The sequence below is a fragment of the Lepidochelys kempii genome, chromosome 1, assembly GCF_965140285.1.
Source record: "Lepidochelys kempii isolate rLepKem1 chromosome 1, rLepKem1.hap1, whole genome shotgun sequence".
In the NCBI taxonomy this organism is placed as follows: Eukaryota; Metazoa; Chordata; order Testudines; family Cheloniidae; genus Lepidochelys; species Lepidochelys kempii.
Genome location: NC_136380.1, coordinates 113,618,439 through 113,642,895, shown reverse-complemented (window position 1 = coordinate 113,642,895; position 24,457 = coordinate 113,618,439). Strand labels below are relative to the sequence as shown.

Genomic DNA, 24,457 nt, shown 5'->3' with positions numbered 1-24,457 from the left:
GCTCCATGTGTGACTGAGCACTCAGCTTGAGGAGAAGCGGGCGTGCATCCCACTTCCAGAAGCAGGACTGTTTCCATGCATGGCTCTATTTGTTCAGTGCTGTTTGGCACTCCAGGCAGAGGAAGCTGAGAAGGGATATCTGCTGCTCTTCCCAACGGACTGGGAGGCTGGAACACAGAGCCTTGGAATCCATGAAGGTCAGCTTGTCTGTGGGGGACATGTTCCTCACTATTGTTAGATTTTTCTGATTGTTTTCACCAGGTTGTTAGCAGTAAAGTGCAGCATAAAAACATATTACTTTTTATTGGGAGTGTATGTAACAGAAAAAGCAGTCACTAGTAGCAGTATATGATTTACTGTGTTATGACAAAGGTCTTGCCTGCCGAGAGAGAAATTGTATCACAGGAATTATTAGTAAAGACACTAATGCCTTCCTTCAAAGGTATTTAGTCACTGTTATTTAATCCTGGGGTTAGGCATGCAAATCCCAGTTTTGGCTCCAAAAAACTCTGGCCAAACTGTGTAGGTGCCTGAACTCACTTGGCACTTATATTTTTCAAGGTAGTATTTCCCTAGGGGCCTATGTTTCTGCCTTTGGGTATGTGCATTGCTGCCTCGCTCTAGTCCTCTGGACATCTATCTCCTGCCTAAGCCCCTGAGCAATTCAGAAACCAGATGAAGACAGGCATTTAGTCACTATGTCACTGATACAGTAGGCAAGCTCAGAGGCTGCCTACTTGATTGGGTCCCATTTAAAACCCAGCTAGAGAAAGAGCCCACCTTATAACTTTTAGCCCAATTGTTCGGGGACTCACCTGGGATGTGGGACACCCAGCTTTAATTCCCCTCTCCGCCTGAAGTGGGGAGAGGATTTCAACAGGGTCTCCTACCTTTCAAGAGATGCTCTAACCACTGGGCTATGGGTTATTCTGATGTAGGGCTCCCTTAGTCTCTCCTATTGAAGTTGTTGCACTCTGGCTAACTTATGAAAGAGAAGTTGAAGAAGGGGGACTGGCCCTGGAGTCTCCCACCTCCCAGGTGGGTGTTCTAACCACTGAACTACCTGAATCATTCCCATTTTCTTACTGACCCAATGACAAAAGGCAGTCATCCAGCTATCTGTCTAGCTGACAAGAGATTTCATTAGTATGAAATTGTAGTAAATATTAAGCTACACTCTCAAGGAATTTGTCCAAGAACCTCCCCTGGCCAATATCCATCTAGCACCATGCCAGTAGGTGCGGTGTCCGAGACTGTCCACTAAGGGGCAACCTACTGCAAGAAATATATTTTTCATGCGGAGTTTGAACAAACTTTTGCAAACTTCCCCAGCATCTCGGGTTGCTCCGGGGTGCGTATTTCCGTTGCTCTGACGCTGCCTTGAGCCTGGGGGTCGGATAGGAGAAAGCAATTTCCCCCCTGAATGGGGAAGAGAAGAAAGAAGAGAGGTTCTACAGCAGCAAGAAGCTTGGATTTAACTGGTCACTTTCACAGCACAAACACATTTAGCTGCCTTTGGCTATGGGCTGAACTAAAACGTTTCCTGAATGACTGGCTCGTGCTCGAGGACGGGAAGTGAGACGGAAGACTCTCCAGCTTGAATGAATTGCTGCTGTGCAGTTTGGACCGCATTCCCGGCAGATGAAGTGTTAGTGGCAAAGGCACATTGCTAGCTGGGCTATCAGTCTCCAGCCTGTCTCCTTTTTTGGCAGCAGCATCCCTGGGCTGTTGGTCACTGGCCATCCTTCCTCAGAGGCAGGAAGTCAGAGCCAGTGGGCCCTGATGGTGACCACACAACTCGGCAAGGTGATTAGCGCTAACTGTGATGACCAGAAAATGAAAGCCAGCAAATCTTTCTGTATTTTTCAGGCCGAGTATCTGAGCCGACTCCTGGAGAGCACTTCTGTGCTTGCGTAAAGGAGGGGAGAGGGCACGGGGGTCACCCGTTTTCTTGAGAAAGGATTCTGCAAAAAGCTGCGCGGACAGCGTGTGTAAAGTAGTCTTGTTTGGTCCCGTTAACTCTCGTCTTCCCCGGGCTGATCGGCCCCTGTGCAGCATTTTTCCGCACTGCTATTTCTGCTCTTTCGAAGAGGAGGGGGGAGACACTGCTGAGTAAGGCGGGGGGGAGAGCGAGAGAGACCTGCTGCGATCGGGTTACAGCGAGCCATGGGGGAGCAGAGGAGGGGCCGCTTGGCGAGGAGCAGCAGCGGGTCAGATGAAGTGCTGAAGCCATCCCGGGGGGGATCTGCTTTGCCTCTTTCCGCTGTCTTCTGGGCCAGCCCCGTGGCTTCCAGCGAGGCTTGGATACGCTAAGCCGGCTCTCCGGATGCGCTATGCCCCATCCCAGCTGCTGATCGCACACAGCGGGTGAGGGAAACCCTGGGAAACAGGTGCCCTCCTCTTCCTCCAGCTCCACGCTGCCGGGGTTGCTCTCTCACCAGCATTCACCCGCGGGACGCCTGGGCTGCAAGGACATGGGGCTGACAGGGGCGGTCAGAGGGAGCCCGGCGGCCTGAACTCGGCCGTGCCCCCCGCTCTCTGACGGCCCGCTGCCCGGGGGGCGCCGCACCCCCTGCGGCTAGAGGCGCTGATTCACACTGCTGCCCCCCAGCGCTCCCCGCTGCCGCCCTGCGCGGCCGCCGCCGCCGCCCTGATGGCTCCCGCTGACAGGCCGCTGGCGGGGAGCCGGGGCCGCCATGTGCCGCGCTGGCCGCTGCTGCTGCTCTAGATGCTCCTAGGGGCGCCCTGGCTGTGCGCGCCCGAGGCGGCCGCAGCGAAGCGGGGAGCGGAGGCGCGGCGGGGAGGCGGCGAAGCGGCGGCGGCGGCGGCGGGGGAGGCGATGGACGAGTCGTCCCTGCTGGACTTGCTGGAGTGCTCCGTGTGCCTGGAGCGGCTGGACACCACGGCCAAGGCGCTGCCCTGCCAGCACACCTTCTGCCGCCGCTGCCTGGAGAGCATCGTCAGCTCCCGCCACGAGCTGCGCTGCCCCGAGTGCCGCATCCTGGTGGGCTGCGGGGTGGACGAGCTGCCCGCCAACATCCTGCTGGTCCGGCTGCTGGACGGCATCCGCCAGCGGCCCCGGGGCGGCGGCGGGAGCGGCGGCGGCAGCCCCACGGCGCAGGGCAGCGCGGCAGCAGCGGCCGCCGCCGCCCCTGGCAGCGGAGGAAGCGACCCGGCGGCGTCGCCCGCCTGTCATCCCGCGGCGGCCACCGGCTCCCCCAGCGCGGCCGCCGCCAGCCGGAGCGCCCTGCTGGGAAAGGTGGGTACAAGCCGCTGCCTCTGCAGCGCCTGGGGCACGGCCCCCTGCCCCCAGCCCGCTCCCTCCTCAGGGCACCCCCAGCCCTCTGCCCTGCCCCCCCCAGGCACCCCGCACCCCCAGCCCTCTGCCCTGCCCCCTTCTCAGGCACCCCGCACCCCAGCCCTCTGCCCTGCCCCCTTCTCAGGCACCCCGCACCCCAGCCCTCTGCCCTGCCCCCTTCTCAGGCACCCCGCACCCCCAGCCCTCTGCCCTGCCCCCTTCTCAGGCACCCCGCACCCCAGCCCTCTGCCCTGCCCCCCCTCAGGCACCCCGCACCCCCAGCCCTCTGCCCTGCCCCCTCTCAGGCACCCCGCACCCCCAGCCCTCTGCCCTGCCCCCTTCTCAGGCACCCCGCACCCCCAGCCCTCTGCCCTGCCCCCTCAGACACGCCTCACCCCCAGCCCTCTGCCCTGCCCCCTTCTCAGGCACCCCGCACCCCCAGCCCTCTGCCCTGCCCCCTTCTCAGGCACCCCGCACCCCCAGCCCTCTGCCCTGCCCCCTTCTCAGGCACCCCGCACCCCAGCCCTCTGCCCTGCCCCCTTCTCAGGCACCCCGCACCCCCAGCCCTCTGCCCTGCCCCCTTCTCAGGCACCCCGCACCCCAGCCCTCTGCCCTGCCCCCCCTCAGGCACCCCGCACCCCCAGCCCTCTGCCCTGCCCCCTCTCAGGCACCCCGCACCCCCAGCCCTCTGCCCTGCCCCCTTCTCAGGCACCCCGCACCCCCAGCCCTCTGCCCTGCCCCCTCAGACACGCCTCACCCCCAGCCCTCTGCCCTGCCCCCTTCTCAGGCACCCCGCACCCCCAGCCCTCTGCCCTGCCCCCTTCTCAGGCACCCCGCACCCCCAGCCCTCTGCCCTGCCCCCCCCCTCAGGCACCCCCAGCCCTCTGCCCTGGCTCTCCACAGGCACCCCGCAGCCCCAGCCCTCTGCCCTGGCCCTCCCAGGCACCCCTCATCCCCAGCCCCCTGCCCTGGCCCCCCCAGGCACCCCGCACCCCCAGCCCTCTGCCCTGCCCCCTTCTCAGGCACCCCCAGCCCTCTGCCCTGCCCCCCCCTCAGGCACCCCCAGCCCTCTGCCCTGCCCCCTCCTCAGGCACCCTGCACCCCCAGCCCTCTGCCCTGCCCTCCCCAGGCACCCCCTGCCCCCTGCCCTGGCCCCCCCACAGGCACCCCTCACCCCCAGCCCCCTGCCCTGGCTCCCCCCAGGCACCCCGCACCCCCAGCTCTCTGCCCTGCCTCCTCCTCAGGCACCCCGCACCCCCAGCCCTCTGCCCTGCCCCCTCCACAGGCACCCCGCACCCCCAGCCCTCTGCTCTGCCCTCCCCCAGGCACCCCACACCCCCAGCCCTCTGCCCTGCTCCCTCCTCGGAGTTCAACTCCCCACGCACCCAGTCATCTGCCCTTCCTGTTCCTCGTGGACTCACTCGTCTCTCCAGTGTCCCTGCACCTTTACCCCACTTCCCCACATCTCTCGCTCTGTTCACTCATTCCCTTCTGTTTCCTTATGCACCTGTTTCCCTACACACTCACCCTCTGTTGGACACCCCTTCTTCTAGCAATGATTGTGCAGATACAAACTTCATGTCAGACATTCCCTTGCTGCTCACATACATGCTTCCGATCCTTGCATTTCCCTGTCCCCTCTATCTACACACATCCCTTACCCTCAGTCCCCCTGCACACAGCTTCTTCCCATTCCTCTTTCTCTCCCTGTAGAGGAGGAAAGAATCTGTTTAATTATTCCTCATCTCAGGCCATTTGGGAGATCATTGCTGTTTCATTTATGTTGTTTATTGTTGCTTTTTTTCAAACTAAGGGAGGCTTTGACCTTAGTATTCAGAGTAGATTTGAGAATCTCAAACTGAAGTTCTCAGTGGGGGAAGGACAAACTGTCAGTAGAGAGATTGGAAAATATTACTTTGGCTGTGCTGTTGCCACGGTCTTGGCAGTGTGTTTTAGGGGATGGTTGTTGCTTGCATGGATGTTTACATTCCAACATGGGAAAGTATGTTGTATTTCCCTCTGTACTGATATTAGTTTATATAGATTGCAGAGCTTGTTTTCTGTGGCAATTGGTCTTGTTCATTGACTTAAGACTTAAAAACTAGCCTTTTCTCTGTCACCTTGCCTCATCATTTTAATGACTGGTGTCTGAGAATAGTTTTTGAGACAAGAAAACATAATGGTTGCTAAATGTGAAAGATGTAATCAAAGATTAAAAGGGCCACACACATTCTAAAATCTTTAAAATACATACTGCGTTATGATTTCATTTTTTAAAATGTAATGTATTTCAGTAGGATATCCCATGTTAAACTTGTCAGTTTGGTTTGTCTCTATAATTAGATTTCCAGGTGTATGTGGTGTTCTAAACTTAGTCAGACTCCAGCCCAATCTATACACATTTTAAAACAGTGACATGACTTGTAATCATTGCTGTAGCAACTCACTATTTAATTGTGCTGAAAGTGTTACACAGCACACCATCGCACTGTTGTACAAACTAAAATTTCACACAGTGACTTGTTTCTACTGATCTATATACTTTACACTGAAATGCAAATACAATATTTATATTCCAATCTATTTATTTTATAATTATATGGTAAAAATGAGAAAGTAAGCAATTTTTCAGTAATACTGTGCTGTGACACTTCCATATTTTTATGTCTGATTTTGTAAGCAAGTAGACTTTAAGCGAGGTGAAACTTGGGAGTACACAAAACAAATCAGACTCCTGAAAATAGTCTGGAAAGGTTGAGAGCCACTGCTATAGGGCATAACTTGAGAACAGCCCTGAAGCTGCTCTGCATTACTCCAGAAACCAGCATGGCTCCCAGACTGAAGGGCTGCAGTGGGGGTTTAGCCACTGCTTCCCCCCACCCCTTCCCCAATCACAGCCCAGGAGGCTGTGGCCTCAAGAAAAGCCCCTGGTGGCTGCACGTGGCCACAGTGGCTGCATTTGAGAAACGGTGCAGTGGGTATTTCAATGTGATATTCTTTGGGACCCATGCTAAGGTTTTGAAGTTGTGCCTTCAGGAAATGATGGGAAATTCCATGAATTGTTTTCTATAAATGCAAATTTGGAACCTTACTGTGAAGTATGTTTGGGAATGCTTTGGGGATGATAGGTCCTTTTACTCAACTGTGTCCACATGCTATATGATATTCAGGTATTTAATAATGATTTCACAATTTAAAGAACCCAATTTTCTTTAAAGGGCAACTGTCCTTTATTTTTGTAGATACTTTTAATAAAATTTCAAACTTAGGCTTGATAGTTCATGATGTCAGAGTAACTCTTTTGAGATCAGATGTTAAAGATTATATAGTTTAAAATGAAGTTTATAGTCATTCGATCATTTTAAAACATGAAAATTCCCATGATCATCTGAATGTGTGTTTGAATTGGAAATATTTTATAGTTTTGGACTTCTATTCTGCAAAGGGATTCATGTGGGACTGGGAGGATCCTTATGCCTGCATGGATCCTGTTGCACAATCAGGCTCTGAATAAACATGCAATGAAAAAGACAGTTTCTGTTCTAAAGAACCCACAGTCTAAATGAAGACAAGACATTGCAGATCTGTGTTTGTAACACACAGTGAATTGTGTGGTAGGGAGGGGAAGAAGATGAGGGTCTCTGGGTAACTGTTATAGGAATACCTGAGTATATAGGTTGTGTGCACGATTGGAAGGGACTGAGTGTTAATTATTAATATTAATGAATAACTTTCTAACAAGTCACCTCCCTAGCAATTAATGTGATACACTGTACAGCAAGGAATCTTTCAGCGTTCAGGCACACTGTTGCATTCTAATGCTGATCACCTTGCCTGATCAACCCTTTTTGGGGGGGCATTTTACACACTGTTATGGTGCTTCCTTGAAACTTTTTATGCAAGTGAATTTGGTAGAAAGTAATATTGCTCCTAACACTTAGTCACATTCTAGCTTTTATGATGAACGACTACAGTTTTCCCTTCTTTCCACTAATGAATGTCTGAGCAGAGTGTTTCCATGAAACTGTTAGTTTAGCCTTTTGAATGACCTTTCAGTTTTATCTATGAAATCAATGCAGTGTTCCTGATTCTTACAAAGTTCATTACAGTGAAAGAAAGTCTGAACTAATCTCCTTTTAAAAAAAGCAGCAGGGGAGAATAATCCTCCTTAAAGCTGCTGATACAGCTGATTGCCAAGCTTTCCTGAAAACAAAATACAGCATTTCTATCTGTGTTAAACAATAGATGGTACAAAACTGCTTAGAATTAGGCTTTCTGTGATCTGACTGTGAAGAGCAGATATCATTTGGTCTTCTGTTATAGCCTTTAGAGAGACAAGGTGGGTGAGGTAATACCTTTTATTGGACCGACTTCTGTTGGTGAGGGAGACAAGCTTTTGAGTTTACATCGAGCTCTTCCTCAAGTCTGAGTGTGTCACAGATAAATACAAGGTGAAATGGATTGTTCAGCATAAGTAGTTAACACATATTTCAAGGGACCATTCAAAGTGAAGTGGCTTGTTAACACCTCTCCAGTCATAGAGAGGAAAAGATGGGGGGAAAGGCTGGGGGTAGGAGGAAAGTTAGTGGGTTGTAGATTGTTGTAATAAGCCATAAATCCAGGGTCTCTGTTCAGTCAGTGATTTTTAGTATCTAGCAAAGTTCTGTATTTAAGCTCCCAGGTTCATAAATTTGTTAGTCTCTAAGGTGCCACAAGTACTCCTTTTCTTTTTGAGAGGTCAGAGTGATCACTTTGTGAAAAATGGTCACCCACATGTGGCATGGTGTTTTTGTCTTTTATCATTTTTCCTGTGTGAGTTATTCAAGAGCACAGTGATTGTCCAGTTTTATCCACAGTAGTTGTTACTGGGTTATCACAACGTGTGATGTACTTCATCCAATGCACTAAATGTCCCAGTAACAACTGTGTGGGTGAAATGAGACAATCAGTATGCTCCTGAATGAACTCACATAGAGCTCTGTGTAAGCGCGAAAGCTTGTCTCACTCACCAACAGAAGTTGGTCCAATGAAAGATGTTACTTCACCCACCTTCTCTCTCATATATCCTGGGACCAACATGGCTATAATAACATTGCATACAACAGTTACAGCCTTTGACAACTTGGCTGTCTTGGAGGATATTTTGAAATGGTTTCTAATTTCAGCTGTTGCTCTAGATTTGTCACTTTCTGATATCAAATGGAAATCACACTATTTTTCACAGTTTAATAGCTTCATATCTTGGGAAGTGCTGTCATAGAAATGAGGTATTATCAATATAGTTTTTAGTTAGGGAAGAACACTATTTGCAGGTGAAGAATAATGACACAGAGTCCAAGGTCAGTTATGTCAAACTTCACTCTTGTTTAGAAGACGTTCAGATTGATACGTTAGAAATGTATGCTTGATGTGTATTCTCTCAGAATTTTAATTAACCTTAAAATAAAGTAAAAAAACCCGGCTAAGGCTTTGATAGAGAAGTCTATGCTTTAATATATACACGTTTAATTTCCCACAAGTGTAATGTTGTAGAAGTGGTATTTTTCAGCTTCAGAGTGGGTGTTGTAAAGTGTGTAACATTTTGGCAGAACTTTGGGTTCTGTGCGTTGCTTTAGTCTCTCTTTAGCAAGTATTCTTTTGCAACCTTACAAATATTTAGTAACATTTTATTAAGAGTGCTGAATTATAATTCAACAGGGAGTTGTTATGAAATGTTGTTATGAATATGTGGATATTCTTTTCTTTATTCTACGGATAAGTTGAACTCTGGAAATATTTCAGTTACCCAAGAATATATGGTTTGGATCTGCTTTATAAACATTAAGATTCTGAAGTGTTTTTACCTGAACTAGATACTTCAGATTCTGTTCACATGAAACTGTGTGCGACCTTGGACTAGTCTGTGCCTCAATTTCAGTGTATAAAAAGGTGACAGTATAGATCCCCAATTTTTAAAGCGTTTTGATATAATCAGATTAAGATGCTATGTAAACGCAAAGTAGTATTATACAGAGGTTTGGAAGCTGAAAGCACACTGAAAGAATAAGAGGAAGTTCAGAAACTGTTAGAGTGCCTAGGGGATAAAATAGGAGGCTAAGAGTGGTTTGTAATGGTAGCAGCATTAGATACAAGGTTATAATATATTAGCTCTTCTGTTTCCATTACCATATAGAACTGTGTTGGGAATTCAGGATCTATCAAGAGTAAATGGCTCCTTACATCCCTAAGATAAATTTTTTCCCATTGTTTTAAACAATTCATAAAGTGTGTAGTTTAGGATTTTTCTGGTCATACTAAGATAACACACTTGAGACTGTGGAACTCTCGTAGGAACTAAGGACCATTACAAACCTTGTCACCTTCTGCTCCAAGTCAAGGCACACTTATATATACACCCCGTTCACCCCACCTTCCAAAATAAAACACAGCACACACTATCCTCCCTCTGAGGAGAGGATGAGAGAGAAGAAAAACCACAGGTGACAGATGTTTGTCACATTGCTTAATACACTACTAGAAGGTGCTCAGATAATATGGGGATGAGAGTGGTATAAGAATAGCATCTCAGCTGGTAGGAGTTAAGCAACTCATGTATAGTATTTTCCTTATTTTTCATTGAATGCTTCGTCCATATATCAGATTCGGGGAGGAGGGGTATTTCACCTTTTCAGGTGCAGACGTCCACAATTTACAAGCCCCTGCACCTATGGGGAAACTCGCTGCTCACAGCTTTTCTGGAATTCCTTCCAGTGGAGGGAACAGCTTTAATTTGTGGCCAGGACTTCATAGTAGCTTTAATGGTTGAAACTTCCTAGGAGTGAAGCAGCACATTTCCTAGGAGCCCAGTGTCAGGTCAGATCATCTATGTACTTTCTAGGCCCCTGGGCCAGCCCCCTTGTGGCGGTGGTGACCGGCAGGAAGGGCCAGCTCCATCCCCAGGCCAGCTGTGGCCCTAGCCGCAGTGCCGCTCCGCCTCCAGGCCAACTTCAGCCTCAGCGGTGTTCCGCCTCCAGGCCAGCTTTGCCCTCATTCCCTCTCCACCCCAGCCCAGCTCCGCCTCTCGCTCCAGCTCCTTCCCCATTCCTAGTTCTGCCCCCAGCTCCACATTCATCCCAAGCTTCTCTTCTGAGGAAGCCTTGGCCATGCAGAATTGGAGGGGGTGCGTGGACAGATTCTGTTACTGGTAAGTGGAGGGTGTGACAGGAAAAGTTTGGGCACCACTGTTCTAGGCTGCAGCTGGCAAACTTGCGTCCACTGTGGAGTGGAGGTTGTAGGCATTTTGCACTGCTGTGCTTCCCATCTAGGTGGACTTTTCACTACTAGGGGCCCACAGCCTGGGTTCTGCAGGAGGAAGTGAATTAAGCCAAGCATTTACATGTCTGAATCTGGAAAGATCATGTTTATGTAGCCTAAAACTTTTAGGAGCAATAGAGAGAAAAAAAGCACATACGTTGCCTTAATATTGAAGAAAACCTTGAGTCCAGCTTTTTAGGTATCTAATTCATGAAGAGGGTAGCATCACACTTCGTAACAATATCTGATCAGCTGATACACTTTATTTTTCTGCCTCTGATTCAGATTTTTTTTCTTGTAGTGCTATAGTTTTGCTGGAAACTGCCCTGAATTTAAACAAAAATGTAATCTAAATCTCTCAACTTGAACCTTTTTGTCTTTCTTGATTGTATCTGAAAGACATGTTTCTGCACAGGAAGGTTAAAAAGTGTCTTAAAGCATTTTAAAAAAAAACAGCAAAAAGCTCTGGGATTTTCATTTATTTTTCTATGTTCCAACCCCATTAAAGAAAGCCGAAGTATCAAAAGTGCGCGTGTGTTAGAGGAGATGGGAAATGCTATGGAGATGCATCAGATGAATTTATAATATACTAAATTGTTATATATATATATAAGAATAAAGAAAAGGAGTTTTTCTTTTTGCGAATACAGACTAACACGGCTGCTACTCTGAAACCCGTTATTATGCAAGGCACTGAATTTAGCCGTATGGAGTGGAAACCTATCAACTTCATTTTAAATTTGTTAGTCTCTAAGGTGCCACAAGTACTCCTTTTCTTTTTGCGAATACAGACTAACATGGCTGCTACTCTGAAATATATAAGAATGTCACTGTTTTCAGTTGTCAACTTTAAGCCCATTATGTCTTGCAAAAATCAAATAGTTTGTTCTGTTTTACCAAACTTTCAGATATTGCTATTATCTTTTGGTAACTAGCTAGAGAAATGTTTGATGAACTATTGAATATTTGAGTTTTTCATTGGTGGAGTTAGTTCACTTCAGATTGGAATCACTACCAATGGCCTGAGTCAAAGTGAACATAGAATAAAAAGATGACTCTGGAAGGGACTTTGTGCAATGACTGTAGTGGATTCAGAACTATTATATTCATCTGTAAATCAGTGACAACAAATCTAACAGATACCGTAAGTGATGCCTTTGGAAACCAGAGTCACTGACATGTTTGAGCATACTGTACAAATAAAGTATTTCAAGTATGATGAACAATACCAATATTAAAGAGAGGACTACTCTTTGCTGTGGGTAAAGTGTGACAGATGTGGTGGGTGACATGATATTGTATGACTGACTTCTGAATGATGTATTAGAAGAGAGCCTAAATACTGTACACTTAACCAATGCACAGCATTCTTTCTCAATGATTCAGGGTTGTATATATCACTAAACATAACAATATTTAGTTAACTGTTGTTCAGTAAGTAGCCACTCAAAGATAAAAGACATAAGCTAGGAAGTATGTTAAACCCTGTGTTCTACCCAAATTCTAACTCTGGTAATTCTTCCCTTTCTGTCCTAAACTGTTGTGTAGTTTTGCTGTTTTCTGTTTTGGGAGGCAGCGTGGTCTGGTTCTTAAAGCTTGGAACGGGGACTTAGGAGATCTGGGTTTATTCACAGTTCTGCCACTGACCCTGAGGAAGTTGCTTGAACTTCAGGTTCCCCTTCTGTAAAGTGAGGATAATAATGCTTTCCCACCTCAGCTATCCCTCTGAAACCTGTACAGTGATTTGAGATCTTCAGATGAAAGGTGCTGCATAAGTGTAAAGTTGTTATTAAAGAATTTGGGATCATATGAGATGAAAAAGTACTCTCCATATTGAAGATTTTACTATTATTTTCTGTCTATTGATAAAATTTAGTAAAGTTGCCTTTTTTGCTTCTGGGGCATACTGGTATAGCATATAAATATTCCAGTAACCTGTATATATAAGGGTGTATCTACATTGCATGCTTCTTTTGGCAGCATACATACCCACAGTAGGGTTGTCAATTTTGGTTGAATATATTCCTGGAGGTTTCATTGCATGACATAATCTTTAATTAAAGATTAAGTCTTTAATTCTTGGAGACTCCAGGGCAGTCCTGGAAGGTTGGCCAACCCTAATATAACCCTCCCTAGCACAGGAATCAATAGTAGAATAGCCTGTGAGGCACAGTTTAGGGAAATAGACATGCCTGAAGAGTGTGGATACTCGAATATGCATCCTACACACTAGCTACTTGCCTAAGCTGTGCTTCTCGTCTACACTGCTATTTTTACCACTGTCGTTACCTTCTTAATGCTGGAGCCTTTCCCTGCTGCAGGAAAAGACTCCCCCTGTGATGAAAGTCTCTGGCAGGGGAGAGGCAATGGGGAAAATGACCTACCTGCTGTCTCCCTTCTTCTAGAGCCTTTCACTAACATGTGTAGCTACACAGTGCTGTGTGGACGCAGCCTGCTTTTCACTGCACCATGTACCTTACACACTGCTACAAGTGGTATGTAGTATAGACATAACCTAAATTCCATAGCAGGACACAGTATTCCTTGTTTCTAATCTTAACAGCTTGTACAAAGACGTAACTCCTGTTGTTGGCCAGATGCCCAGCAGGTCAAGCTCTGTAGATATGTTGGCTTTTAATGTGTGTGTGTCTGTTTTTGAAGGTCAGTGAGGCTATCTGTTTGTGATATAATCCTTCCCTGACAACAGAAACCATGCAGTTTATTGACCAAAATGGCAACATAAAATATTAAAACCCTGGTATATTTATATCTGTGTGTAGATCATGTAGACTCTCAAGGCTTTTTCTTACCATCTAGAGCTATTTTAATTTACTATCTTATCATTTTAACCTAATCCAGTTACTGGCTGAATCTTTTCTGCACTCCTGGCTTGAAGTGGATTCCATAATATACAGGGTTTACAGTTTGGTTCAGTGGCTCTCAGCACCCCCACTATAAAAATTGTTCCAGCACCCCTGCAAAGTCGGCTTTGATATAAGTGGATTCAACTCTAATAAAGCTATTGGGCACATACCAGAGCTGAATTTTGCCTAGTCTTTTCAGTGTTTATATTTTCCAACAGTTTTTTCATAGTGTGGGAGCACGCTCTTATGGAAGGGCCCAAGATTTGTTCAGCTAGTCCAAGGATGACTTGACAAAGGAGAAGAATAGTGGGAATGGAGAAAGCTGCATGACCTTGGATCTGCTCCAACTCTCACTGCAATTGTGATCCTGCTCCTGGGGAGAAAACAACAGGAGCGCCTGAGAGTCATCTGTCATTTATCTCTACTTTCATAACAACCCCCTGTGCCTGCAGCTACAGAGCTGTTCACATATAGAGGTATGCAGCCTTGGGCAGTGCTTACTAGCCTGAGCATCTCTGAACTGATCCTGTGGCACTGAGACCAGGTGGAAGAGAACATGGAACCACCTATGGAAGCTCCCAGTGCAAGCAGGATGTAGCTTTCTGGTAAGGGAAAGACAAGGATGGGAAGTCACAATATAAGTCAGAAAAAATAATAAAAATTAGAAAAAAAACATACACAACAAAAGAATGAGAAAGAAAGAAAAAAGACTAACGGCAGAAGAGAGAGAAGATAGAGGGGGAAAAAAGATGGGAACCATTGTGCTAATGCATGGTGTGGTGGACAGGGGACAGTAAACCCAGCTGCATCCTTGGTTCTCTTTCATCCATATGTTTCTCCTCCAGACATTAGATATAATGTTTTTTCCTGCCAGTTCTTGGGGTTACTGATCCTTTAGTTTTAATCAATTGATTGTGTTGCACAACAGCTGCACTCACACGCCAGTTGGCTCCTGTTTGCAGAAAGTATAAGTTTTTATTGATTGGAGAAAGATGATGAAAACACTTTTAAAATATGTTTAAATACAATTCAAACCAAATATAACATGTGACTGAATGTTTACCCTAAACACAGTCACTCGCTGATTGGATGCAGTCATTGACTACTTTATCACATCCAAGTATATGTAATTTGATAGATTTAAGATTCTGCTTAAAGAACAAAATTTAAAACTAGAATTACACATAACCTGAACTCTTTATGTAAGCATAGTAGATTTGGGTCTTAACTTGTTTTTTCCCTTTTAAAGGAATAGATTGCAAGTTGGATTTGTCTGTTCCTGTTCCATTAGTACAGTGCTGATTTTAATGTGATTTCCATCGTTCTGTTTTTGTTCAGTCCATGGGTACAGAATGGTAGCATTGTTTGAAGAGTCCTCTCTCCAGTCAAAATAATAATAAAAGAATTTCCATAGAGGTCTCTATCTTGTCCTGTTTTGGAAACTACAAAATTTAGCAACCCTGTGCGCAGTTGGATCAAAAGAGAGAAGGCATATTACATATTAACATATTAAGTCCATACTAACTTTAAAAATAGATAAATGGGAAAAAATTCTTATATTCTGTAAATAACAAAATGTAGTTTGATTAAATGACTTTAATTGGAATTTTCACAGAAGCATGATATGATTATCAGGAGGGTAATTGTTCTGTTAGTTGTAAAACTATTTCCTAATTTCTTGCAGATGAATAGCATCTCATTTTGGGGAAGATTGGGGGATAATGACTTCATCATGTTAGTGAAGCGTTTGCCCCTCTGTTTGCTGTCAACTGGGGTTTGATTTACCATACAAGTGAAATAAATGCTGTTTGTGGTTTTAGTGAGTGCATTTCCATGTGTGTAGTCAGTAATTGTGGGAAGAGGTCATTCATTAGTTTGTGCTTGGAATGTGTTTCCGTTATTACAACAACATGACCAAGACACTGATTAGTCAATCAACTTAGCATTAATATTTATTTTTCAGGTGTTTTTAAAACCTGATTCAAAACTGTGGATTAGACATTTGCCCTCTGTGAGCTTTAAAATGACTTGCTTTCATGCGATAACAAATACGAGTTTCAGTTTAAAAAAATTCATGACTGAGTACTTGCTGGTTTGTTATCAAAATGCTAATGACTGTGCTAGAGTCTCAATTTTTGTCTGAGGGAGGACTAGAATAGACACAGTCTCTGAATAATGGCCTTTGTAATATTTATTTAATACCTCACTGAGCTGCACGAACCTTTCCCCATGTGGGTAGAAGTTCATTTACTTACAACTGTTGATGTTTGTTAAAATGAATGTAGGAGCAAGGGCCCAGATGTTAAAGGTGTTTAGGCTTTGCTGTGATCAGTATTGCACTGCTTAACTGATTTAGGAGCTTGAATCTCATTTTCAAAAGTGATTAAGGCAGGAGTTTAAATCCCATCAACTGTTGATGGGATTTTAGCTTGTAAGTGCCTAAATACTTTTTGAAAATAAGATTTAGGCTCCTAAATCAGTTAGGCATTGTGATGATGAACACAGCAATGCTTAAATAATACCTTTAATAATCTGGGCCAAGATTTATAATTTCCAGCATGTTGCTACATCTTTTCCACAGATAAAAGCTATTGAAATTCTATCAAAACAAGAGACAGTATTGACTTTGGCACACTCTATTTTGATTGTGTGTGTTTGTTTAAAAAAACCCAAAAGTCAGCCAGTGTTTTGGTTCTGTGATTTTCTAAAAGGACAAGTACACTTACATTATCTAGTATGATGTGGAGTAATGTTTAGCATGTGCTGATTTCAAACTAAATCAATGTGAAAACTTTTATTTTTTTGTGAACTACTGTATCAAAGATGATTTTATGGATTTCCTTTTTTTCTATTTCTAGCTGCATTTTGGAGCAATTTCTAACCCAGCTGCATTTTTTATGGTGCCTAACTGCTTATGAAATTTGAAATTATGATTATTGTAACTTTTCAAAGTTTGCAACAGTTTCATCTCCTTCACGATACCAATATATTTTCTTTTGACGTTATAGTGGTAGTTATTTTAACTTAGAATGGTTTGTTTTTGTTTGGTTGGTTTTATTTTGTATAACTTCCGGTATCTATACATGAAAAGATCACAAATTAAAGATTTGCCACAGCCCTTCTGATTGCTTCCATGTAGAATTTGGAACTATCATGAAGTATTTGGGCTGTGATGACTTTAAAATATTATAGAATTTTTCAAATACTATACTTTGCTAAGAAACCTAGACTGTTTCTTCCAGTGATCTCTAAGGGTTTTAAATAATGTTTTTCATAAATGATGTTCAGATTTGTGCTGGATGGGTCTGGGTCCGTGCTCTCCCAACAAATGTTAACAAGTATTGAAGACTAGTATTCAGTGCACATATTTCTCCACATTTGAGCAGTCCCTCCCTCTCTAGTTATCTAACTAGGCAAGGAGTAAAAGGAAAAAAAAAGAGAGGGTGGGAAGGATCCCAACCTCCCCTACTGTGAATACCGTATACACTATACAGGCAAGATGTATGATAAATTATGCAAGGATTTACACATTGTCATTCAGTCAGTTTTTCAAAGAACTATTTAACAACTGTCATTTAAGAGTCTTGTATATATAGATTGGTTAGTTTGGTCTTCGGTGTTTCCATTAGGCATTTCCCAGAATTAAGGCCCTGTAATTTAAATATAGTAATCTAAATTTGATACTGATATGAACCACATGCCAAGTTTATTGTCACATGTTTGTGAACTCTCTTTCACTCACTACTTTCCCTCAGTTAAAAACTGTAGCCATTCAGTAGTTATCTCAGCTTGGCCACTTCATTACAATCTGTCATTCTAGAATCCCAAAATTCTTTCTCCCTTATGGTGTCTCTAGTTCAGGGATCAGCAACCTTTGCACACGGCCCATCAGGGAAAGTCGCTGGTGGGCCAGGACGATTTGTTTACCTACAGCATCCGCAGGTTTGGCCGCTCGCAGCTCCTACTGGCTGCGGTTTGCTGTCCTTGGACAGTGGGGGAAGCGGACTTGCCCCATACACCCAGCATTATTTAAGTGGGTATAGGCTATAAAAGGATTCAAGAACTCTGTATAACCTCTCATCTGATTAAACAATTTTATTAATCTTTATTAGCAAACAAAAACTACATTTCATGACAGTTAAGACAGTAGGACTTGTCCCACACACCCAAAACCTTGAAAGCATGAAAATAAGAAGTTAAGGGACAGACTTATACTTTCTTTGCCACTTTCATATTGCCAACAACATAGTTGATAACACACTCCAGGATGCAATATGAAGGTGGGCTGATAGGCATGAGTCTTTCTCCACAATTTTCTTTTTTCTTATTTCCCTGCTTTTAAATTTTTGGCTGCGAGGGATGTGTCCTGCCACAACCTTAACTGTCCCAAAGTGTAGTTTTTGTTTGCTAACTTCCTAGTTTGTTTGTTTGTTTTTTGCTGTACCTCAGCACATAGCTTCCCAGCATCAGGGAGAATAGGGTCTGCCTGCCTGGCTGGGAATTGGAGAGAGAAACTGCTGCTGAAGTTGCTCCTGACTAGGTTGACTCTCCTGAAGAGTATGAAAGTCTGTGACATGCCTTGGTAAATTTTGTGTTTTATTATGTTTTATCCCCATTTAAAAGTTATTGAAAATAAGTACCCCAAGAGCAAGCCTCCATGTTAAGCAGTGATAACATAAACCCAGCTGGGGGAAACTTCCATCAAATCACTTTCCAAAATATTCCACAGCCTCTTTTGAACTTCTGGAAAATGGATACAGCCAGGAACAACTGTGGCAGCAAAGTGTGCATGACTGCATTGCATGCACAGATCTGCCTATTGCTCTCTCCCTTCCTTTTCAGTATGAGGCATACTGCTCAACCTTCAAATGTACCAAATAGAAACACCTCCAAGTGTGACAAGTGCTATCTTGGCCAATGCCAGGGGTTGAACCAATGACCTCCGAAGCTAAAAAATAACATGAATATTTACAGATTGGTCTCTAGAGCAAGGCTTTTGAATTGAGAGTTATCACAGACTTTCAGCCTCTGTGGATTGGGCACAGAGAGGGAGATAGAACACACACACACACACACAGACTGACTAAAAGGTTATACAAGCAAAATGTGTGACAGATGACTGAAATATGAAGCATGGATATTATGGTGATTCATGTAATAACTTACAGATTCATAGATTTTAAGTACAAAACTTATTTTAAAGAACTCTTCTCACTGTGTGACTCATAGTCTACCATACCGTCCCCCTACATAGAAAAACAGCAGGGTTTGAACCTCTTGATTTTTATATCCCTAGTAGGCCTTTACTGTTTGAGCTACAAGAGTAATTGGTAGCCTGTTTGCAGACCAGTCTCTGGAGGAGCATTTGACACACACTTTCCCAGTGGGGCTATCACCAGCAGGAGAGTGAATTTGTGTGGGGGGTGGAGGGTGAGAAAACCTGGATTTGTGCTGGAAATGGCCCAACTTGATGATCACTTTAGATAAGCTATTACCAGCAGGACAGTGGGGTGGGAGGAGGAATTGTTTCATATTCTCTGTGTGTATATAAAGTCTGCTGCAGTTTCCACAGCATCCGATGAAGTGAGCTGTAGCTCACGAAAGCTCATGCTCAAATAAATTGGTTAGTCTCTAAGGTGCCACAAGTACTCCTTTTCTTTTTACAACTATTTATGAGTCAGCAATAGAATATTGGTGATTAAGTGGTTTATAGTGTTTAGACATAAAATAACCCAAACTGGATTAACTCAATCTGAAAGGCAGTATGTGGTAGTGGATAAGATAGCGATGTGTAATGTTAGAGATCTGGCTTCTGTGTCTGTGGTGACCTTGCATAAACTCTCTGCTAACTTATTTTAAAAATGGGTGGTGGAGTGTTCAACAGCTCTTCCCTGGCTGCTTTCCAGTCTCAGGGTCATGGCTGTAGCCAATAATAAAGGTGCTGAATTGCAGGGGAATCTAAACAGCACTTAGAGGTGAGATTTGAATTGCAGATCCATTCTTTCCCAGCTCAGGAGACTTTCCTTTCTGCTAGAGGAATATTTGGTCACCATGGGGGGACTCTCTCTCACTTTTACCCCTGAAAGGGAGGGTTTACGTTGGCCCATGTATTTTCTGTTAAGGCTAAAGAGTTATACAATTCTTTCTAGAAAAACACTGCCGATGTAGAACTGATATTCTAAGAATCAGCTACAACGCAACACAAAGGGCAGGTCCCAGAATATGTTAGATTTCTTGCGAATGTAGTACAAAGCAAAGTGAGAGAATGCAATGGGTGAAAAAAACACCAAAGGGGTGATTTCTGAATTCTTATTATTCTGTTTATCAATTCATTTTTCATCAAATCACCACAAGAAAGTAAAATTGTGCTCAAAGTTTATATTCTTTATTTTGGTTTTTCCTATTGCAATGAGATTTTCCTATTTTAACAAAATAAAGGTTTGTTATTATTAATCATGTTTATTACAATGTCTAAGGGCAACCAAGAATAGGACCCTCTTGTGCTTATCATTGTACGAACACAGAATAGTAGATGGTCCGTGCTCCCCAAAGAGCTTACAATCTAAATGGATAAGACAGACAGAGGGTGAGGGAATCTAACACGGCAAGTAGAATGAACAATGGGATGGCAGCAAATATCATGTTAGTTCCATTATTATTAATTATTATTATTATTATATTGGGTAGGTTTATGTAGGAGGGGATAAGCTAAATGGAAAGAAAAGAGAGGGGGAGGGAGTAAGGAGGACAGGCCAGGTGAGAAGAAAGAAAGAGGGAGAGGTCTAAAGTGAAGCTTAGGTGAAGAGACCATGAATGAGAGAGAGGAAGAGGGTTGAAGCAAACAGCCAATTATCAGAAGAAAGCGAAAAACAAATATAGCTAATGACTATCCCCTGACGGATCTTAACAGTCCAGCCCCATGGTTTTGACCTTCTATGCCATCTCTGGTTAAAGCTCATTCGCTTCTGATGGGGAATGTAGATTGATCAGATGTGCTGCTAATAACTTTAAGTGTGTCCTTCTCAATTTCCCCCTTGCCACTGTGGTTAGTTAGAAGATGTAGGCATAGGTGCTGGAACTACGGGGGAGAGGGGAGTGCTGCTGCATCCTCTGGCTTGAAGTGGTTTCCATTATATACTGGGTTTATAGTTTGGTTCAATGGCTTTCAGCACCCCCACTATACAAATTGTTCCAGCATCCCTGGATATAGGCAACATACTGGCTGATTGCGCCCATTGGCAAGTGCTGCCTGGTTCCCTCATGGACTTGCATGGTGCCTTTCCCTCATTTACTGAGTGGTTAAGACACTTTGACATTCTTGAGCTGAATCTATGTAAATACAATTGTGATAGATATGGAAGTCCAGTCAAAACTGTAGCAAGATCTCTGAATGTCCAGAGGTCCGTGCTTTGTCTGCTTCTGCCCATACCAGCAGGAGTCTCTGGCTGTCTCCTCTCTGCAGTTTTCCCTCAAGGCCATATGATGGGGAGAAGGGTGGCACCAGCTGGGTTCCAGTGCCCTTGTAGTTGGGGTGGGTGTGTCTCCTGTTCAGTCTATGCTCTGTAACACAACCGTAACTAATTATCCCCAAGATAATTTTTGCCAGGTTCATGGCTCTCTTATGCCACTGGAGTAGCCAGAGGAGGCAAGGGTGGAACAGAAAATCAAGTCAGCAATCTTTACTACTTGAAGGTATCTATAGACAATTAAAATATGTTAAAATATTTTTCTACATAATTCTTTTTGGAGGTTAGAACAGTTCAGTTTTATACTCCAGTTTCTTGACCACCTCCGTGCAGAGTTTCTGTATGGATAATGTATTTCAAAACGGGTTTATAAAGATAAAATTGGTCTATGTTCTTTGTGTCATTGAGAATTCACTCTAGAGATTCTTTTGTTTTGAAAGAAGGCTTATGAAAGGGCAGGTTGGAAAATTTGTTTGACACCTAAAACAGGTATATTCTCATTCTTTACAGATTTATATTTCCCAATTACAACATTTTGTCTGTAAATAACAGTAAAACTTTGTACTTTTCATTCATTAACTAAAGATTTACCTGTTTATTAATTTAATATTTATCTAATCCATAAAGCACCTTACAAAGGACAGTAAATATCATCATCCCCATTTTATAAGAGGAAACTTAGGCACAGAGAGCTGTGGACCAAGGTCACATGCCTTGGTAGCAGAGCTAGGAACACAGCCCAGTTCTCCTGATTCCTAGACAGAACCTCTGAACTGTCTCTAAACTGCTCAAGCCCTTTTGAAAGACCTTATTAACCTTCTGTTTGAAGTGACTGTAATAGATGTGTGGTGTCAAATTCAGCGCTGATTCGTGTGATCGTGAGTCCCATTTACATCAGTGGAGTTGTACTTGCTTTACTATACAGTACAGCCATATGTGGCCTGTAATCTTATATTTTAAGTCAGTTTTTGATTAAATTATTTGCTATTCTATTTGCTAATATTAAGTTGTTACAAAGCTAATGGGAAAGCTACTGTTAAATACCCTATTTTGCTCTTGTCATATTTTTCTTTTTTTCGTTTGTATGTTTACTTCTCTTTTGTTTTTCTCTTTTATACATCTGCAGAGTTTTTTGTTCTCTATTTTCTATGTCATTTGACATGTAAAAGGAGCCAAATAATATATTCCATAATTCTGTCTCAAGTTAAGAACCAGTTTTAATGCTCTACAATAATTGTATTACAAGGAAGCCTGATGTGCTGTCAGTGGCATTACCGTATGGTGAATAAAAGCTAATTTAATGGAAACAGCAGAGTATTTGAAAGTTGACTGCATGAAAATTGGATTTTTGCCTTTTATTATTTACTTTCCACCTTATTCATATTTAAGGCCATAGGGATTATCATCCCCTTTAAATACCCTTATTTAATAAAGAGTTTGCATTTCACAGTATAGAATCTAGTGTGAACTTCAGTGCCTTATCAGGAATTCAGTTAACTAGCTTAGGTTCCAGTTGCCCTGTAAATCCTATAATATATCTAAATAATTAATTTGCTTTCTCTGAACAGTAGTAACTAATTTTAATTATGACCGTTATATATTTAACTCTTGCATAATACACACTATTTATGACAAACATTGTTTTTTCAGTTTGAGTATTACAAGGGCATTTAGTAGCACTCCATTGTTAAGGTTATGTTCCGTTTTTCAATTAAAGTGATATTTAAATTGCCTTGTTAAGCATGGAAACAAATCATGATGACAGCCAAAATTTCACTGCTTACTTTTGGAATACAGATGGAATTTTTCTCATGGTTTGAAGTGAACCTGTTCAGTAGTCTGACTTTAAAATGAGCCAATAAAAAAAATTACAGTTGTTGTCAAACATTTTCTGAGATTCCTCTTATAAACCCAGTTCTGCCCCCCACAAAATATTAAACTGAAGTAAATAATCAGGCATGTATCTGTGGTTTGAGTGAATGTTACGTTTCAGGAATGTTTAGAATTTATTTCCTGGGGTCCTAACTTTTTGAATTAAAAAAAGAATTATGGTTGTACTTCTTGACACAGTACAGTACCCAGTACAGTATCCCTTCTTTGCACGTAGATTATCACAAATCTGCTTTTCAGAACAGTGGTTTTACAGCTTCTGTCATACATACCCGTCTCTGATACGAAGTGCGCTGTTTTGTGGCCAAACTATTCTTTCCTCTTTTTCATGTAAGTTCTCTAATTTCATGATCAGGACACATGAAGTTTGTATATGGAGACACCTAACTCTGTGTCTATTGATACTGGATGCATTGGCTTCCACATAGTGTGTGGAAGAGGGACCTCAGGGTGCCAGCTGATCAGCTCCCCTGCTGTGAAGCATAGCACCTGCCAGCATTGCTTTGTGCCTGCCTGAGGCTTGCAGTTTGTGGGGGCAACACTGCCCCTCCCAAACTGCACTCATGTTAAAAAGTGCTGGGCCATGGCCCCCTGGTTTCAGCACCGTTGTGCTGAGTGTTGCTTATAAGGCTCTGTATGATCCCAGAACCTGGCAATATTGAACTCTTAATGAAGGCTGGGCAGTGATTACATTCAGCTATCTATCTATCTAATCAGAAATGTGTAGAATTGTTTTATTTATGACTGTAAAGAAGAGTAGAAAGCAGCAGAACCATTATATGGTTAAGATTAAGGCATTCTAATTTTTCTGGTCATTGATAAAATGGAGCTCTTTGACATGGATGGCTAATGTAGTATGAGTTTCCAGTTTTCTCCAGGTGTTGCAATGAAGGCAGAGTTCAGGTAGTTAGGTGTTTTGTTTGAGAAGTGCAACTTTATATCTGCATTTCCTGAGATTCTGAATATTTTTCTTAACTAACATTCTTGTAAAGGGAATATACACTTGGGGATTTTGGAAAACAAAAGGGTCCCTGACAGGCTCCCTGCTCTCAGTTCCAGTGTGTGTCCTGGAGTAGCAATGATAAGGACAGTCCTTCTGATCCTGTTAGCCCTGGGGTGGAGCATGCTCAGTTCCTCTCTGGGGATGGCACCTGCAGTCTGGGTCATCACTAGGAGCTGTGAGGGGATGGAACATGCTCAGTGAGGACAGAATCCTCAGGGATTTTTAGTTGCTAAAATCTCTGAAGTGTCTACTGAGCATGTGCAAACTGTGATTGTTCCAAGGCCTGCAACTTGGCCAGATTTGGGCAGATTTTCACAGTGATAGCAAAAGGCACATTCCTAACACAAAGGCCACCCCTGTACAAAATTTCAAGTCCCCATCTCAAAGAACAGGGATAGTAGAAATTTTCAAAGAAAAGGTCTCAAGTATGTTTTAACATGGGAAAAACAATGTATCTTTCCCTAATCTCATTCCTGGAAATGGCTGAAGCATTTTGGCTGATGTTTTCCAAATATCGTTGGCCTGAGGAGACATCTGGTATGGGAAATTTCAGCCCAAACAGTTAAAAGCAACTGAAACAGTCTTATAATGGGACATGTAGGGCAAACTTAATAACAGGCTGTTACCAGCGCTGTGGTGCAAT

The 24,457-nt window shown here is 43.6% G+C and overlaps 1 protein-coding gene across 4 annotated transcripts in view; it reads left to right on the top strand.

Moving 5' to 3' along the window:
- Nucleotides 1-1,388: 1,388 nt before the first annotated feature.
- Nucleotides 1,389-24,457, top strand: part of SH3RF3 (SH3 domain containing ring finger 3) — a 383,494-nt gene continuing 360,425 nt past the window's right edge. For 2 of the 4 annotated variants that reach the window (XM_073350770.2, XM_073350759.2), the window contains exon 1: nt 1,389-3,259. In XM_073350770.2, the coding sequence (XP_073206871.2) occupies nt 2,729-3,259 (531 nt within the window). In that variant the 5' untranslated portion in view covers nt 1,389-2,728. The remainder of the gene's footprint in view (nt 3,260-24,457) is intronic. The other 2 variants (XM_073350780.2, XM_073350750.2) reach the window with 1 other exon arrangement.